At 40.4% G+C, this 19590-nt stretch overlaps 3 protein-coding genes across 4 annotated transcripts; 1 reads left to right on the top strand and 2 right to left on the bottom strand.

Moving 5' to 3' along the window:
* On the top strand, window positions 1–2611 carry LOC106936448 (dynein light chain Tctex-type 1-like). Its single transcript, XM_015017464.1, has 5 exons — window positions 1–158; window positions 1073–1114; window positions 1204–1327; window positions 1436–1513; window positions 1998–2611. The coding sequence occupies exons 1-5, from the start codon at window positions 120–122 to the stop codon at window positions 2066–2068; spliced, it is 354 nt and encodes a 117-aa protein (XP_014872950.1). The 5' UTR covers window positions 1–119; the 3' UTR covers window positions 2069–2611.
* A 185-nt stretch (window positions 2612–2796) lies between these two features.
* xk (X-linked Kx blood group (McLeod syndrome)) lies at window positions 2797–10766 on the bottom strand. The gene is made up of 3 exons (XM_015017459.1): window positions 9958–10766; window positions 4851–5113; window positions 2797–4520 (listed from the first exon to the last, which is right to left on the bottom strand). The coding sequence occupies exons 1-3, from the start codon at window positions 10200–10202 to the stop codon at window positions 3601–3603; spliced, it is 1428 nt and encodes a 475-aa protein (XP_014872945.1). The 5' UTR covers window positions 10203–10766; the 3' UTR covers window positions 2797–3600.
* A 2294-nt stretch (window positions 10767–13060) lies between these two features.
* On the bottom strand, window positions 13061–19540 carry LOC106936447 (lanC-like protein 3). Of its 2 annotated transcripts, XM_015017463.1 has the most exons (5): window positions 18742–18828; window positions 17962–18016; window positions 16670–16867; window positions 16392–16599; window positions 13061–14768 (listed from the first exon to the last, which is right to left on the bottom strand). In XM_015017463.1, exons 3-5 carry the CDS (start codon window positions 16833–16835, stop codon window positions 14609–14611), a joined length of 534 nt encoding a protein of 177 aa, XP_014872949.1. In that variant the 5' UTR covers window positions 16836–16867; window positions 17962–18016; window positions 18742–18828; the 3' UTR covers window positions 13061–14608. The 2 variants fall into 2 exon arrangements, with proteins under 2 accessions (XP_014872949.1, XP_014872947.1); XM_015017461.1 differs by lacking the exon at window positions 17962–18016 and having other exon boundaries at window positions 18742–19540.
* Between the last annotated feature and the right edge of the window lie 50 nt (window positions 19541–19590).

Genomic DNA, 19590 nt, shown 5'->3' with positions numbered 1-19590 from the left:
AGTAGGCGGCGCCAACACTCGGCGTAGACCTCTCATAGAGAAGAAGAAGAAGCGCTTCAACAGGAAAAACAGCAATCACCAGGGATCATCACAAAGAGAAGAGACGGGCGGCGTTTTGTATGCTGACAGGGATGGAGGAGTACACCTCTGGGGATGATGTGAAGTTATTTTTTTATTCTTATACATTTATAAAAAGCTCTACGGTCAACGTGTCCGTTTGTCAAAGCAGTTAGCCGTTAGCGCAGACAGTTCGCTGATGGGTGTGGTTGCTCTCAGCATCATTTTCTCTTTGTTTACCATCTATGATATTAAAAAAAAGACACAGACAGGTGTACTAACTGAGGGACAATATATATACTGCAACATGATTTAATTTAATAAAGCAGAGGGTAATGTATAACTAAACTAAAAAAAAAAAATCAATCACTTGATGTTGCACTTATACTCGGAACAAGACAAATAAATGTAAGGCAGTTATTATTGTGCCTTTTTGGCCTCTTAACGGTGTCAAATCAGGGTTTATGGTTGATCTGTGCTTGAATCATTAGAAAATAAGTTATGAATTAAAATGTCTCCTTAAATAATATCATTTACTAGTGTAGGATAAGATTCAGATCCAACATGGATTTTTAAACTGAGCTGACCAATGTTTTGCCAAATTTAAAGCAAAATTAACCTTTGTGTTGTCAAAATCATAGTAGTGAATTAATCTGGAAATATTTTTTTATTAATTTTTGTTTCATTTTAGATCATTTTAACATGTAAAGCTGTTTATAAACCTTGTAGATGATTTCTATGGGTCAAGTTATTTAAAGATTGTCATCAGTCTGCTCTTTCTCTTCTACAAAGTCTAAAAACTGTTAATGTAGCAAAGAGAAAATAAATTCCATATAAACTGAATTAACTGTTCTGTATATTGCTGCTTTTTGACTTTGTTGCAGTGGTAGTCATTATAGTTGATATGACATTCAACCTATACTACTAAATATATATAAAAAAAGAGTGGTTTGCTGTTCTGTAAAACCAACTTCATGTTTCCTTCCATTGCATTTCTTTCAAAACAATCCTGCAGGGCAACTTCAACACTGACGAGACCAGCGTCTTGGTGAAGGAGGTAAGATTTTACACCTTAAAGTTATGAGTAGCAAACTTCATTCGAATGCAGTGCAGGTGAAAATCCCCCTGGTTGTCGCTTTGCCTCAGTGTATCGAAGGAGTGATCGGCGGAACGGACTATAACCACAACAAAGTGAACCAGTGGACCGCCAACATCGTTGAGCATTCGCTGACTCATCTGGTGAAGCAGGGTCGCCCCTTCAAATACATCGGTGAGCTGCCGTTTGCATCATCCACATGTGATGACGTAGAAAGCTTGCACTTGGTGAAATACATAAAGTGTAATGTGCATATGTGTAACGCTGTTTGTTGCGATTCAGTGAATTGTACCATCATGCAGAAGAGCGGTGCAGGTCTCCACACAGCCAACTCCTGCTACTGGGACACCACTACAGACGGTAGGAGGCAGTAGAGCTGGGTTGTGTGGCACTGAGTGCTAAAAGCATCTGCTGATTGGTTTTATTTGAATATCTTTAAAATCACAGACTAAAACCAATGCTTTGGAAAGTCATTCCAAAGTATTAAGCCAACATTTATTTCAATTGAAAGGTGTGCCATGAGAATTAAGAGAGAATGCTAAATTTGTACGGTTCATGATCAGTAACAAGTTCTTAAGGATGGAAGTAAACCAGTCATGTTCAAACAAGCTGCTCTTTTCTCTCTTTTCTTTGATGATTTCATCTCAAACTGTATAATTTGAAACAAGCTACATCAAAGAAACGCATTGTTTCACAAACCTCTTGCGCTGATTGCAGTTTGACTGCTTGGATAATGTTGCTAATTTCTGTAGCCATCTAAGCTGTTGATTCTGTCTGAAGGCTACATTTTTGGAGTTAAATTGCAATATATTCCATGAAGCAGCTGGTTTTCTTACATTTCCAGGAAGCTGCACAGTCCGGTGGGAGAACCGCACCATCTACTGTGTGGTCAGTGTGTTTGCTGTGGCGATGTGACAGCGGCGCCGAGCTGCAGACGCTCTCCCTCCAAGCGCCGTCAGCTCCGAAGCCGAGATCAAAGCGACGCCAGGTCCAGAGACGAAGTCCTCCCGGGACTCGATTTCTCCCCTCGGGCAGCTCTGCGTATGTGAACTGGTGTCCGTGTGGATGAAGGTTATTTTCAGAAAACCGGACTGGTAGAACCTATCGTCAGTCAAAAATAAATGACAGTCTGCAACGCTAATTGGTCTCAATCCTCTTTGCAATAGTTGTACTTTCTTATTTATATTTAGAAAATGCTAAACGTCATGATACCTCATTGAAGATAAAAAGGTTAGACTACATTTCCTGATTTTGCACAACGCAGAAAGGCGTAGAAGAAAAAAGCCTCGTTTTTGTAAATGTTAATTTACTATAAAGTGTTTTCTATTAGTTTATATTGAGGTTATTTGTTCTGTGCATGTAGTTCAGAGGTCTTTTCTCATTTTCTGGGTTAAGTTCCTTGAATGCAGCTTCAAAACTATTGATGTTCAGTAAATAAATGTGATTGTCCATATTTTACTAGTGTGTGTACGTCGTTTCTTTTACTTGAAGCAAAAAAAAAAAAAAAAAATTATATATTTGCAGTTTGAGTAATTGGCCACTAGATGTCAACACAGCACAACATGAAAACAAAACGGGCGCAGTCGTCACATATAAATCTAGATTTATTTTTAACTAGATATTTATCTTTTATAACACTTTAAGTGTCTCAGAATGTTTTATTTTTTGGCATTAAAGGCTGCGTATTTGTACAAACAGAAGCATTCTGGCAATTCCTCTGCAGACACGGTGCAAAGACACTGATTCTCTCAAATGTAAAGTTACATTTAAGATTGAAAACAAGCAACTTTTTAGTGGTTTTTCTTTTCACAGTTACATCTATTTTGTGCACTCTGAATATCCAAAGTGATGAGACAGAAAGCATTTCACGTCACTATGGCTGCTCGACTGTTGAGTAAAAAGACATTTTCTTATGTAAACGTGCAAAATACATATTGATGCTTCTTGGAAATGCCTGTGCTTTACAGTAGCATGTGAAGTGGATCAAACATCTCGTCGTCAAGCACGAGCGCATCACAGAAGCAGAGTGTGGTAACCGTAAAGCTATTATTGGAGGAGTAAAAAAAAAAAAAAAAGCTGATTGCTTGCAGCCATAAAACTGGCGAGTTTTCTTCTTAAAAGCTGTTGCACCTCATCTGAGGTCGGACATCTGCATGCATCCATGCCAAAACGGGACACTAATACAATCAGATTAAATGCATTGGCTCTAGGTTATCCCTACACAGCATGGCCTAAAGGCTGCAGGGAGGAAGGTGGTGGCTGGAAATATGAGCGATCATCATATCTGTTTGTTTGTAGCCACAATTAATCTATAATTGTCTTGTTTTTGTTAAAAGCAGACATTGAAATATGAGATCAGAGGACTGTAAGACCAACAGAGGGACACGTGTGGCACTTTAAAGGTTACAAAAGTCTGCTGATTGGCACATTGGGACCGCTGTGACGCTTCAGACGTTGCAGGACATACTGTGGCTTACATCCCCGTTGACCCCACCTCTGACGCTGTTTTCCACATTAGGAACGTTGTAGATCGTGTCATTGAGAACATCGTACGTGGTGTCGTTTGGCACGTCGTCTGCGCTGTCGCTGGATGTGTCGGGACGGTTGGACGGTTCTTGGTGGACGGATGTCTCCAGTGCCGCCCTCCCCGTCGGCCTGCTGTGAGGGGAAGCAGAGGTGCACAAGACGCAGAGGAAGGACGAGCAATCCCAGAGGCCCTGCGTCATGCTGGAGGAGAAGAGCCTCCGGCACGGATGGCAGAACTGGTAGAAGACCAGCATGAAGAAGACGGCCATGGCGTAGGCCAGCAGCAGCTGCAGCACCAGCAGAGGCGCGAAGATGAACTCGTAGAAGTCCGTTTTGTACATGTACCACAGCAGGAGCAGCGAGGCGTTCTCCACGAATCGCACCATGTAGTACACGGCCATGCGATACCAGTTCTGGGACTTGTTGATGAGGTCCGGGTCGTTCAGCTTCACCTGCACGGCTGACCAGCAGAACATGTTGATGCCCGCGTAGAGAAACGTCAGCAGGCACAGCACAATGGTGGTCCCCACCCTGGTGAGGGTCTTCTCTATGTTCTCGGGGAACGGTGAGTGACTATGCCAGAAGAGGATCCAGGGGTAGAAGAAGAACACCGAGAAGTTCAGGAAAACCACAGGCAGGACCCAGAGCTGCAGGACGGAGCTGAACAGGACCAGGACCACCACGCGCGTGGCGATCTCGAAGCCTCTCCACAGGAAGATGCAGAGGTAAGCCATGGGCCGGATGTCCACCTCGTAGTCATCGTATTTGAGCTTGATGGCCAGGATGTTGCAGCGCAGCGCTCCGTACACGATGGACAGAAGGGAAATCACCATCAGTGTGCCTGACGGAGAGCGGGAGAAAAAGAAGAAGGAGGTAAAATCTGTTAAAAGTGTAGGACTCAACGTCAGAAACATAAAATGCAACAGCACAAGGGACAAAGCACCATGTACAGTTTTCGTCTGAACAGTGAGTTACAGTTCGACTCTCTAAGCTCTTCACCTGAGAGGCATTTAAGAGAGAAAAGCAGCATTTTCATCATCTGTACCAGTGGGGTTGTTGCATAACTCCACTTGGACTCAACATCCAGCTCAGCCCACACTGTAGCGCGCTTGTGACAGACTTGCACTAATCCCTCCCCCACGCATCTCCTCCTCCTCCTCCTCTTCCTCACCTCTTCCGATGGACACCTCCTGCTGCAGCACGCAGATGTAGAGCTGCAGGGTGAGCTGCGGAGCCGATCCCAGGAAGGCCTGGATCACAGAGGTGCGGGAGAACGCGGCTCGGTGTGTGAACAGCTTCCCCTCGGCCTGACCCACCTGCCGCTCCACTTCCTCTGACTGACCCTCGCGGGGCATCTGCTTCTTCCTGGTGATGCTGACATAGGGCTCCTCCACCTGGCCCACGCTGCCGTAGATGCAGAACGCCTCCAGACACCTGGAGCAGCAGAGAGCAGAGGCAACGACAAACTAATGCTGAATTACTCAGTCTGTTGCATATCATTCCTGACTATAAAAATTACTTGGCTTCTGCTGTATTTACTGTCATCTGTGAAACCTTTTATAGAAAAAAAAAAAAGATGTTCCTCAGGTATGTAGCTTCCCTTCAGATGAAGAGAAGGGAGATTGTTCGGTTATTGAAGCTGTAAACACTTGATAAACCATTATGTTCCTTATGCTGAGGAGGAAATTCCCTTGAAATATGTGTTTCAATGAGAATATCCCTAAACACACCAGTCAGCAAGCAGCATCCTGGTTTCACACCAGTAAGATTTATGTTACAGAGCAGTCCATCAAATCTCTTAGAAAAGCTGTGAGGTCCTGGGTTGAAATCACTCCCTAACAGAAGCGATTTGACTTTTTGCAGCACAGATGTGAAGCAGTTTTGAGAAACTGTGGTTATATGACCAAATATTAGTTCAGTGATTCATCGGAAGCCAAATATTCAGGCAAGTTTGAGTTCAGATAGTAAAGGTTTGTTTTTGGAGAAAACATTGGCTGCTTCATAACTGCTAGATATTATTATTTTTCCCTCACTTTCACTTCTGAGAATTTATCCTGGATCAATTACATTTCATTTTCAGCTCACGTGTATTCTTATTTCTACAACATTTTCTTCTCCGACTTGGTTTATTCAGATTATTTACAGCATCTCGTGCACAAGAAAGGTGAATGAAGGACGTCTTTGGCAGCCGGTTACAGATTTTCACCTTTACCTGGGCATTTCTGCATAGCGTTTGCATTTAAAAGGTGAAACAGAAGCTGTAAGTGACCAATTAATGATCCTGCAACCAAGTAAACATGTTTGAAAATGATGATTACTTATTGATGCTTTATAAAGTATTGATGGCTTGAACAATAATAATTCGTAAACTGTTTAAACTGATGTTGAATTTTGTTCTGCCTTATCTTACGTTTCAGTGTCAAATTATTCACCTACGATTTACACGTGGTTTCAAATTGACAATGTATTTTTAGGAGTTTACAGAACACTTTGAGCTGTTTTGAGATCAATCAATACTTTTTTTAATCAATCACAAATTGTAACATTGGCCAGAGATGATAATATTTTTACTTACATCTAATAATCCAGTCATTTACGTTTTTTTTATGACGAATATATACATTGCAGCGTCTACTGCCATCGTACACCGACAGCGTTGATTAGTGTTTCACCACATACAGTGAAACGCTGCAGCACTGAGATGCTGCAGAAGCTCGATAAGCCCGAGGTAACTTTACCGCCAGGGTCATTTACATCAGCTTCTACTAGTTTGTCATTATGGAGGTCAAAAGAGCCATCACTGTCAGGGAGAGTCAGTAATTTTCCAATCCAATACTAAAGACTCTGAGGAGCAGAGCAAACGAGCTGAGGGTGGAGTGGCGCTGATCAGTGGCCAGTTAAACAGAAACGACGTCAGGATTGAAGCCAGAGGTCTGCAGAGAGACCAAATGTTTATCTGCTCAAAAACACGCCGTGAAAATCAGACACACGACTGGAGTGCTTAAAGCATTCGGAGTGGAAGGGGGTTTTTAACATGTTGTAGTTCTACAAGGGATCCACACATTCATTTAAAAATGTTATATTTTTTTCAGATTCAACATTACAAGGAGCTCCAAGTCCTTCACATTCATTATGAAGTACAAAATGTTCAAGTTTCTCAAGACTGTAAGGAAGTTAGTTATACAGCAGGAAGGTATTGAACACAAAGAAAAAGGGAAGTACATGAGGGAGAAATAAGGAAGGACCTACGCATGCCACAATAAACAATAAATCAATTAATCGCATGATTAATTAAAGCAAGCCGTTTTCATAATTTATTGTTTTTCTCTTTCTACCAAAAACTGGCTGACAAAACTCTTCAGTCTGGTGTTTTGGTCTCAACTAGCCCTTTTTTTTTTTTGAAGGAACAGTTTTGTTTACAGAGACTTCATAATTCATTTTAATTGTTTTTTTTTGTTGTTGTTTTGTTTATTTGTTTTGGATATTTAAAATATCTTCCAGTTCCAATGAATTAAAGCTTATTGAGCTTCAAGAATGTGTACATTATCATGCCGTTGCCTTTCTATTGAAAACTGTCTCAAAACAACAATATTATTATCGTTTATCGCAATAACTTCTGGGACAATTTATCACGTAACTTGTTATTCTGACCGGCCTAAGAGGAACTTGCACTGTCACGCCTCCGAACCGACGAGGAGAAAGACGCCGTCCTTCAGATATTCTCATGACCCGTATCTGACTTTAAAAAGGTATTTTGGTCAGGATCAAGATTACAGTCGACTCAAAGTCACTTTGCTGTAAATGCTATAAATACAGCTATAGTTGAGAAGGTGATCTTCTGGTGCAACTTTTGTCCCTCTGCTCACTTTCCTTACTAACTTCCTTTAAATGTGGACTTTGTGCTTAAAAACAGATTAAAACTCCAGGAGGAAAAATGTAAACATATTGCGAACCTTGCACCGAAATGATTTTATCTGACTTCTGCACCATCAAGAGGAACTTAAGTTAATTTTTTGCATGAAGCATCTAAAAAGAGGAAATTGGCATTTGTGAAGAAAGAAAACTAGTTAGAAATAATTCACAGAACAGAGAAGGCCGTTTTAAGAGTCCAGCCCAACAACTATCGGTGTCACAGCTGCAGTGACGGAGTTAAAATGGTGAAGATAATTTCAGCCTTGTTGTGTCTGGATAAGACAAGAAAATGCCACTTTGGCTGTTTGCAGCAGAGACAGACATTCCCCTCTCTGCTTGTGCTGTCGGTGATAAGCAGCCTGCAGTGACGCGTGCTATTCTTAGAACCGTGCTTCACGCAGGGAAGATGTAAATGTCTGAAGAGTAATGATTCAATGAGTTCTGGAGGGGACAGAGACTGCTACAGGGAAACAACGAGAGAGCAAAGCAGGTTGTCACCGAGTCATCAACGCAACCGTCTCGATTGAGGCGTTATCACACGGAGAGTTTCTCCATATGTCGAGTCATAAACCCCACAAATAGCTCAGGGGGTTTGACTGCAAACAGTGTCCATTTCAGAGCTGCTGCAGAAATGTAATTTAGGGCTCTACAGCAGCTCTCGTATGTTCATAACGCAGTTTTAAGAGTAGACCACAATAATTAGGAAGACCTGAAAAACGAATTATTCTCCTCATTCTTCAATATCTGCCCAACATTAAAATCTTTAAGGCATCGTCTGTACAAACACAGATATGTCATAAAACAAACATTTTCAGAAGAGGCTGCACTCCTGGTAAATGGGAAAGGATTTTCTATTACGGAATGTTCTTTTCAAAAATGAATATTTTTTTATTAAAAAAGCAGAAACTAAACGTTTACTTAAAAAGCTTCTGCTCCATCAAGTACGCCTCTTTTAGGTTACATTTTTATGCACATTCAATTTTCATTTGTGTACAATTTGTGGCAACAATGGCTACATTTAGCCTGCTGTTTTATAACTTTGCAAAGTTGTTTTCTTTACTGCATCACATTCGCTGCATATGGTTCACCGCAAGAAACACAACATAGATAAAGATCACAAGTCAGAGTGGGTTGGCACAATAACCAACCCACTACAGTACAGCTGCCTTTTCCCCCACATTACTGAAAAATAAAAAACTAAAAACAAAAACAAACATGTACCTTAAGAATGATTGGTGTTCTAGACACGTTTATTGTACAAAACATGACTGTGAAACATCTACAACTATCTAGCTGTAGACAACATAAAGGAACCCACAATCGGGAAGTAAAGTTATGCATGGTTTTGCAAATAAAGATCTCAAACCTGTGGTCTGTATTGTGTAGCTTTAGTAATATTTCCCCCCCAAGATTTGAACATTTCACAATCTATCAAATTGATAATAGTTTTATTGCAGCTTTTCAACACTGTAAAGTTCTGTGTAACTTTTGTTTTGTGTAGAACAAAAGGTGGTTCTCCACAGTATGAACTCATTTGGGGACTAAATACAACACTTTTCGATTTTTAAGTGTAAAAACAAAATGAAAAGCCATGCTGTATATCTTTTTCTTTTATAGTTGACGACTGTTTAGTGTCGGCATGCTACATGAAATCCCACAAAATTACAATCTTGTTTAAAGATGTGAAAAGGTCTTACTTTTAAAAGCGACCGAAGATGATTAAACACAGATAACCACAACAGATGCAAAATACTTTTAGTGGCTTTGCAAATCAGCCAGTAAGTCAGCTGTCACAGTGCAGCCTAGATATTAGAGTGGTGAGTCGGTTTTACACCAAAGTAGATCTACTGCTGTTTGCACATTGATCACAGAGCTGGTGTGGGTGTGTGTGCACAACAGGGAGGTTTTTTTTTCTAAAAGCAAGATTAGTCTCATGTTCCTGTAACCAGATGGTCCAGTTAGACCGCAGAGATGCAGGTTTTGTTTAATGGCTCCTTCATCGTTGCTGAGCTGCGTGGTGCTGAATTTACCTATTTCCAGACATGAATCAGACACTGAGTGGGCGATTCTGATGAAGGTGTGAAGACTTGGCTGTCAAATGTCACGGGGAATGTGGAACTTATCGATGGCTCTATTGATCAGATGTTTACTTCCGATCTAAATGACACTCGCATGCATCACACTGCATCAACATGAGGACGACCAGACAAAAGCAGAGAGGGAATGCAAACAACATGTGCGCAGAGCATTTTCAGCAACAAGCAGGTTAGAGACGATTCAAACACACACACACACACACACCACTGACACGGCGCACAGCTGGAGGAACCCACTGCATCTCCACAGACAAACACGCCAGCTCTGACCTGACAATGGGACCGAGCTGCAGGATGTGCAGCAGCAGGATGAGGGGTCTGTCCCTGCTCAGGTCCCGGTGGATGAAGGTGAGGGTCAGCTGCACCAGGACGGACGGGACGAGCGTGAAGAGGAGGGTGAGTCCCTGCCAGATCTGGTCTCCGGCGGAGCGGTACGTGGTGCTGAGGTACAGCGCTGCCGTGGTCTCGGCCGTGAACAGAGACACCGACACAAAGATGGAGCTGGGGAAGCGCATCCTCACTCACTCCACTCCGCCATCCGGGGGGATGCGGCGCGCTGTTTCGCCCCGGGTCCTCGCGTCCATTACGGGAACCACCGAGCCGTGCGGACGGCGTCGAGCCACCATACGGGCACGCCGCCTCAGCAGCTGCTAATCAGCGAACTGAGGAGGGAGAGGCGTCCTCAGCCAAGGCTATTCCACAGAGTTGCGGCAGGGGTCGCTGTGTGACACCGAGGTTGATGCGATGACATGATGCAGCGATGTAGTCTGCTTTTTAACAACTCGAGGAAATTAATTGATTTTGGCAATTAGGTTTAAATAGTGAAGATGGTGTAGTAGACGCACTATTCAGAGTTATACTGACTTACAGAACTTGAAAACCAATAACCCAGATAATAATAATAATAAAAAAAATACATAAGACCAGTAAAAGAGCAGTTTTGTCGCAGACATATTTACTTTCTGATTAGTATGAGGCATGAAGGCATGATCAGCTGATGCTGAACCCCATCAGCATCTCTGTAATAGCGACCTTCAGCTCTTCTGAATCTTTGGATCTTGGTGTCTCTGCTCTTGCCAAAGGGAGCGTTCACACTGCTGCCTGAAGTGACTCAATTCCGATTTTTTGGCAATTCCGGTTTTTCTGCCGGGGCCGTTCACACTGCCAGTAAATGCGACCTGTATGCGTTCTGCATTGTAAACGGGCAAACGACCTGAAAGTGTCCCGCATGCGCAGTAGAGGGCGCAATAGCGTCAGCGTTCTCAGTGTTCTGTCAACTGCCATAAAAAGAAGTGCTCAGTGTTTGCGGAAGTAAACATGGAGGCTAACGGTGGAGCTTAGCTTACATATTTGAAGTTGTTGTCCGGCCGGAGCAGCATATTAATGACTTAATCCTCATATAATCCGTCATGGTTGTTGTTTTTCTTCCCACTTGCTCTTATCAGGACGCAGAATAGTGAGATTTGTTGAGAATCAGTGACGTTCAGTTCGGATGAATGAGACCTAACGTTAGGTCGCATTTGAATAGGATACATATCGGATATGGGTCACATTCGAAAAAGAATCCGACCTGTGCTGTTCACACTGCCATGAAAAGATCGGATACAGGTCACATTACGTCAAAAAAAATCGGAATTGAGTCACTTCAGGCTGCAGTGTAAACGCAAAGATTACCTGAGGTATACAGCTCTGGAAAAAATTTTAAGTTTCTCTAATTTTACTCTTTATATGTTTGAGTAAAATGAACATTGTTCTTTTATTCTATGAATTACTAACAACATGTCCCTTAATTTTGTTTGTGAATGTATGTAAATAAGCAGTTAGATTTAGAAAACCGCACCAATGAATATCTTCTCATGGGTCTTAGGGGGGCTAAGCACCCCTGAAGGTCAGATCCTAGAATCGGCCCTGGTCAGATCTGACTCTGTGAATATTTATCAGTAATAGCTTTATATCTTAGGCCCTCTGTGGAAGGTGTTAGTACTGATAAATTTAAAGGAAAAAACAAATCTTTTTTTAATATTCTCAGTCTTGCAACTCATACAGAATTCCTTCAACCAGAAAGCTACAAAAATAATTTCAAAGTTGAACATTTATGTGTGGTTTCTTCCATGCGGATCTGGGCTGTCTGTCTCTGAGGACAGTTTGATCTAATTTCCTTTGCAGTCTGAGGTCAGCTTAACACTAAACAGATTCAGGTTACACAAGTGCAGCTACATAGTAGCATAAATTATAAAAGGTGAATAAGAAAATATATTAATGAAACACAGCACCAAGAAATATAAACTGGACTGCAATAAAAAAAAGTAATTGAAATAAATTTAGGTCAGTAAATACAGTAATGAATGATATTAATAATTCAGGACATCCAAACATGTGTCAGGCATCTGGCAGGACAGATTTTATCAGAGACCTGCTTCCTTTAACTTTTAGATGCAATATACGAACAACATGGAGTAATTTGGTTTTATCCAATTAAAGCTGCAAGTGGACTTGGGGAAGCAGAAGAGAGAACAGAGAAAATAATGGATTCCAACTTTAATTAATCTGCCTTCTAGGTGTCAAATCTTTACAGAACGACTCATCCAGGTCTACAGATGCTTGAGACCGGTAGTATTAGTTATAAAATGATGCCTACAGTTTGATTACTAAATGTCTATATACTCAGAAATATTTGTTAATTGCTAAACAAGCATTTATGTTGCGAAAACCCCACAACCTAACCCTGAATTTTCCTTCTTCAGGACAATAAAGGTTGTTTCCATTCTGTCATCCAGTACAACCGATGGTTACCATGGAAACTAAACAGACCCATGGATCATGTTAAACGTCTTTGGCATGTTCACCTGCTGATATATATATAAAATATAAATATAATATAAATATTTTTACATAAGGTAAAGAAGTCTGCAAGCTGGAGAAATTATGCTGGAAGATATTTAAAAGTGTTGGTGGTTCGTATGGAGCATAATATGGTTTAACTTCACAGAAAAAAAAAAGAAAGAAACAATGAGTTTGCTTGAGATGAGCAAAATTATTCATATTCAACTTCAGTTTTAAAGAGCCATTCATATTTTTATTCAGTGAACATTACAGAAACGTATTTCGACAAAACCCAGCTTTTATACGCCTTAGCACATATACAGCATGTCATTGTGATCAAGATTATGTGTTGCCAGAATAAAGCAGAGCATCCGTCTCCTTTTGTTCATTTATTTTCTGATCTGGACACTTAACAATAATCCTGTAGATGTTTTGAACAGTTTGGACTGTAATTGCAACAACATTCACTCACTCATGTAGCTTAGAAATATGGAGCGACAGGCACATGTAGCGTCAGAAACTGCTTTGGTTTGCTGTTGTTTACAGGCCGTTTTTTTTTTTTTGAGCCACTTGTTCACACAGTAAATGCTGGCCAAAGCATCTTCCATTTGTATTTTAGACTTAATGATTTTTGTAAGGCCACATTATGACAATTAAAGGACATCAATTATTTACGGTTACACAGCTTGGAAAAAAGTCACTTCTGGAATTCATTATGAAGGAAAATAAGAAGAAAACCAGACTTTTGTTTTTGTTCTTTTCTCATCACAGAGTTACAGCCCAGAGCAGATTGTTTTCATTTTCCACAGGGTGAAACAAATTACAACGTCTTACAGTTTCAACACGGTGGCTAACAGAGCTGGAAACACCGAAAACAGGAGCCACACAGCTGAAACAGAACAAAGGGAAACTGTTACAACAATGAACAAATATTAATCTCAACATTTACCAGCTGTACCTCTAACATATATCAGTAACTCTGAAAGCTTGGTGTCATTGAACCACGTTTTTATTCTTTAAATATTTAAGGTTTTGACAACAGCAAATTGAGAGATTATGTCCCTAAAGACTTAAATTAACTGCATTTTGTGATGCTTAGCTGGTGTAAACTTCAAAGGCATTATGTGACTCATGTTTTTTTTTTTTTTTTATATTTGAGCGTTTGCATGACTTAGTTGTGATTTCATTTACTTTAGGCTGTCGATAGTGCACATGTTTATCTCTGTCCTGAGATTAAGGGTACACACACTTTAATTTTTTCTTTTCCTTTTTAGTTAGAACTCTGAATGGGGTTTTGAAAGATAACTACAAGAGAAAATAATAATTATTAAAAATGTTATTGGAGTTTTTGAGTTGTTTTCAGCTGAGTAGTTTATTAGTAGCCTAGCTAGTGATGCCATTGTAGCGGCTAGCCATTTACCAGCAATTTTACTCAAGCAGGAGCAACGGAAATGTTTTATCACTGACAGAGACGCCTTAGGAATAAAAACAAATACCAACAGCTGAGACTGAATCTCTGTTTGTTGTTTCTGTCTTTGCACAGACGTGTGTTAGCACTGCAGCAGAGTCAGCCACTAGCTACCACTTGTTCCTTTAGCAAAATGTACATGCTGCCAGTGTTTACGGATTGATTTGTTTGTTGACTCATGTAAATATGTTTAATAAGATATTTTGCTGCTATATATTTTTTCAGAACATTTGAACTATATTTATTTGCAGATTGAGTAATTTGTTTTCTTTTATGCACGTTAGCTGCTGTTATTTTTAATGCTGAAGCAAATTTGAGGAGATTCTATTAGACTCTGTAGATAAGGGAAATCCAAAGGAGACTTATAAATACATATCTCAGGTTCAAGAGGCTGTGAGCCCTTGTTTTTGCTGACTAAACTGAAACTTAAAACGTTACTGGTGATTCTGATAAAGCCTGCAAGATGTACGTCCACACAAAACAAAAACTTTCTCTTCCACTGCATCAGATTTTTTATTCCATCTGAAACCCACTCACATATTGTCCTGGTTTTACAGTGTATGTTACTCCATCTATTGTAAAAACTATAACATCTGTTCTGGTCAGGAAACAGCGCTACGCCGGATCCGTTCACACAAACACGCTGAACAGAGGGAACTCTGACTGGTCTGGTTGCAGGAGGTCGACCAGGAAGCAAACGGTCCCGGAAAGGCCCTCGAACAGGCTGCAGACGCTGGTGACCGAGAGAGAGCCCGCCTTGAACTCCTCGGTGAAGATAAACTCTGCGAACCTGTGGGATGAAGAGAAGAACACAGAAAGAGATGGATGATGTAATATAAGTGTCTTTCAGATTTACTTTACCAGGGAAAACAAACACAAGAACATTTGTTTCTTAGTAAATATATATTCTAAATGATCCTACTGACATGAAATGTAAACCTGAATGCCAAGTAGTCCACACATACAAAGAAAAATGGGACAAATTAGTTTAAATACTATAGTGGAGGAAGTACAAGTGAATAAAAGGAGATGCAAAAAGTCATAGAAAGCCAAGAGAATCAATGAAATCTATTTTTAGAAAGTGATCCTGCTGCCTATTAGTGCAAATCAGCTGGTGTGTTTTAACAGATGACCTACAAAAAAGTTTCTACTCTTCAGGAATAACACAAAACATATCAGTATGGCTACATATAAAAATCTATTTCAATACCTTTGCAAACCATGTCTACGGCATTGGCTACAGAAATACTTGGTAAACTCTGAGTGTTGCAGAGTGAAATATTAAAGCCAGAATCCAGAAGTGTTCTTCTGTTAAATGTAATATTTTCTGACAGAGGAATCAGCCAAGTTGTCCATCACCTGAGGTCAGGCAACCTCAGACAAATCTCAAATTAGAATTGGTTAATAATTAATATGCTCCACCACAATAACCTCCAGGACTCTGCTGCTGAAGAAAAAACAAGATTATGAAGGAATACAGGAAATGTTTTGGCGTGGTCATTAAAATGAAGTTATTGTGCTCATCTCCAGCCATCATTGAGTGCTAAATTGGCCAATAAAATGAAATTTACTAAGAAAATGTATTTAATTCTCATTTTTATAAACTACCACTGATCCATTATTGTCTTTATAGCAAGCAGTTTTAACTTGTCTGAACACATAAAAAATCTTATGCAAATGTAAAGATCTATTTATTAGTTTTTTATATTTAAGCATTCCTGTTATTTTTTATAGATTTCAAGAATCTCTAAAGCTTCCATATTAAACTGATTTGTCTAAGATGACGAGATTACTCCTATAATTAGACACCAGTATGATGAACATGTGTGACACAACAGCTTTTCGTGCACAGAAAATGGGGATCTAGACCAAATATTCATTTTGAGTTTAACACAAAAAACAGCATTAGAAATGTTAACATCCTGAAAGCTAAATTATCAATTAATTAGCAAGTAGGCTGGTAAAATTAGGCTTAAAATATTGTTACAGATAGGGTTTTTAAAGTGACGTTATACAACCTCACAAAACCTCTTAGAAAGTAGATTATTGGTTCAAAATGTACACAAAGTCAACAACAGTAGTTTATAGAGTTATCTGCCTTAGGAAACACATCATTGGCTTGTTCTGATATGCATTTAATTTTCTGTACATTGGAGATTTACATATAATTATGTGTTTTTAAAAACTTCAGCTCATCAATCTGTATTGTGAAAACTAAAACGAAAGTCAGGAATAAAAAAAAGTTGAGCCATTTTATACTCTGAGCTGATATGTGGTGCAATCAGTTCCCAACATATTGGGGAAATAAATTTTACTGACAACGTGGGACACGACTCATGAATTTCTGATATTGAAGACGGCTTGTGGCCTGTAGACTTCACACCGGTGGGAAAGAGGAGAAATGATTGCTTGCCTTTGGGCACGGTAGAGGTATTTGGAATTGCCTGTGAGGCGATAAAGCAGGAGAAAGACATAAGCGCTGCCTGCAACCCCGTGACAAATGCCAGGTCCTTTCTTCAGCAGGCCTTTCTCCCAGACGAGCTCCCCACTGCGGATACACGTGTCCAGATACTGCGGCTTCTTATTGATCAGATAGGCTTTTGCGAAAAGATACGCCACGCCTGCAGGATGAAATGGAAACATTAAAGTAAGAGGGAACGTGATACGGGGCGTCAGTAGCCGTGGTTGTACCTGGGGCGCCGTGGCACCAGTGCACCAGCTCGTTTTCCCTCTCGATGATTGCTCCCAGCTCTGCCGGCCAGTTGCAGTTCTGCTCCTGAGTCATGAGGAAGTCGACGCTCTGCCACACCAGGTCCTTCTCTGCCCCGCTGAGGACGTCCTGGTAGCTGAGCAGCATCTGCAGCACCGAAGAGAGGCCGTGGGCCGCACCTGACAGGACGCAGGGCGAGGAGCGGGTCAAAAAACACGCGGCAAACAAAACCAGCCATGCAGGCCGACACCATGCCAGGCAAACAAACAGGCACGACCCCGAAAGATGCGAGCAAAAACAGACTGCCTGGAGACTTCCTTTTGCCTCTTGTGGTTCACTGACCTTGCTCTGCCAGGCTGCAAAGAAAGAACTTTGAATAGTGAAACACGTCTGGCTTTGACATCAAAAACAGGAGGCACCACATACAAACTGACTGAAGGTGGAAAGAACCAGAGTACTGAAATGGTCAGTTAGTAAAGAGAGAGTACTTAACACAACAGCTTCAGTAGACAAAGTGTATTTGTTTGATATTTCAAGTTTGTATTCAGAATCAATTATACAATTAAGGCCAGAATTATTTATAAATATGGTGGTGGATTTTTTTTTTCTCAAAAATGAGCTTTTTTCAAACAGTAGTTTGGCAGGAAAGAGGGTGAAGACAGAAGGAGGAAACATGCAGCAAATGCTCTGTCTTGTCTAACAAAAACATTTTCATTGTGACTCCAAATGGTCTCTAAAGCAGTTTAATGGACAAATTTACCACATTGTTTAGCAAATACACACATATAATTGACCAAAGTTATATAGCTGTAATAGCGTTTATTTTCAGTATAGATCAGCCATACTTTTCCTTACTCATTTTTTTTTTCTTTGATCAACAGTGACGTATAAAAAATCAAATATTGCTGACCTACAAACTGCGGCAACCCTCTGACCCAAAACAGATTATTTCCTCCCCACGCTAAATCAGAACAGACCGGTGAGAAGAGGAGCTAATTCATGTGAATCCCAAACTCATCAATTCCACTAAATGCATGCAGGGCAGCCACAGCTCTCTGCTACATGTCAGACTCTACAATTTTCTTTCATATCTGAATATTCACAGGAAACAGTGAGCAAATGTTTTAGGGCAGGCAAAGTTTAACTCATGCAGATCTTTAAAAGTGTCATTAATTAAACTCTCTGAGAGAGTCAACTTTATTTTTTTTTTTAACTCCGTTATCTCCCATCAGTGCTGAAACCATGCAGAGGTGACCAGCAGGGCTATGCTTACTATGAACTCTGTGCTGGTCTGAAAGTTACTGAGGATCTCCAGCCCTGATGCTTCGCTTCATCCGATGCAGTCAAGAAAAGCACAGTTAGCTTCGTACATGTTAGCACAACAGCTCTGGAGCCAGAGAGAGACATGTCATGTGTAAAAAAGATAGGCCACCCTTTTTATGACATGCTTGGATATTGGATAACTTCATTTGTTGATCAGAAAAGGACTAGAGATGTACAGCCTCCATAGAAAATATTTGCTCTCTGGGGAAAACATGAAGACAAAAGAGAAGAACGTAGAAAAAAATTTTGTTTTTTTGATAGATGAATCAAAAAAGTTATTATTTGGACACCAACACCAGACGACATGTAACCAAATGCACCAGGAAAACAATGTTGTTCCAAGCTATGGAGCATGGAAGAGTCATGGTTTGGTGATGCATTGACCATCATACAATCTGCCATTGATTGAGAAGAATGTGAGACTGTATATAAAAAAAATAAATAAAACTGTACCAGAACTGGACCCTGCAGCTTACAATGACCCAAACCATACCAGTAAAACCAAACACTGGTTGAGAAATCAGTTATCAGGACTGTGTGAACCTTGACACAGTCCCAATTGATTAAACAATTAGGACTGTGCAAAGGTTTTACTGTTCCGGTAGTGATCCTGATAAGTAGATCATCTGATCATATAACTGCAAGAAACCCTGATGACTTTGGAGGAACCATATAAAGAAATGAGGGGTGATTTGAGACTTTTGCACAGCGCTGTTAAATATATTCTTACCAAGATATTCTGTTCCGTAGTATGAATACATCAGAGGGAAAGGCTTCCTCTTCCTCCTGGCGTATTGTTTTCCTGACTCGATGATGGCTCGGCAAATAGATTTGATCTGATCTTTGCTCAGAATCTGTAAAATGAAAAACACTCGCGTTATCTGCATAACAAAGACATATTTGATAATTTACAGGATTAATCTGTAGTCAAAATCTGTAAAAGGACTAGAAATGTTTTTGTTTTTTTTTTCTTTCTGCTAGCAAACCACAGAATGCAATGTGACTTTCTGTGGCACAAGAGTGATTAATAAGACAAACTGAAGTGAAATTGGTCTGGGAGAGATGTGCCATTACTGACTCACAGTTTCCTGCTAAGACCAGAAACAAGAAGAGAGTCTGAGGTCACCTGAGGTAGCAAACTGTCAAGGATGTCAAAGATATACTGTGTCCTGTCGAGTCAGGCTGGAGGGGGAGCGAAAGAGGTGACACGGCCTCTTCCTCGTCTCTCTGTCCACACGTTTGCTTTTCTCTTGTTGGGAACTTTGGTGTGATGATGTGAAAATGTCACACAAAAAGGAACAACTGTGATACAGGCTATTATGAACTGCTGTCTGTTTTATACTAATGCAGTCACTCTACAAATGAGACAAGTGCGGATACACTGATGTCACAAAGTGCTTTATGGACTCATCTTTAAGCTTAAACTTGAGTATTTTGGTTTTTAGTAATTTACTTGTTTAAAAACTGAAAATCACAACCAAGAGACTGCATCTAGAAGGATCCCCAGATTGTATGACGGCGATTAATTACAGCTTTATTTTACTCTAGAAGGCAGCTGTCAGGGTCTGCGTTTTTGTTT

This window comes from Poecilia latipinna, unplaced genomic scaffold (assembly GCF_001443285.1).
Source record: "Poecilia latipinna isolate Pla-1442-1.1 unplaced genomic scaffold, P_latipinna-1.0 Scaffold2146, whole genome shotgun sequence".
Taxonomy (NCBI): domain Eukaryota; kingdom Metazoa; phylum Chordata; class Actinopteri; order Cyprinodontiformes; family Poeciliidae; genus Poecilia; species Poecilia latipinna.
Note: the sequence above shows the minus strand (reverse complement) of the source record. Positions and strands in the feature narration are given on the sequence as shown.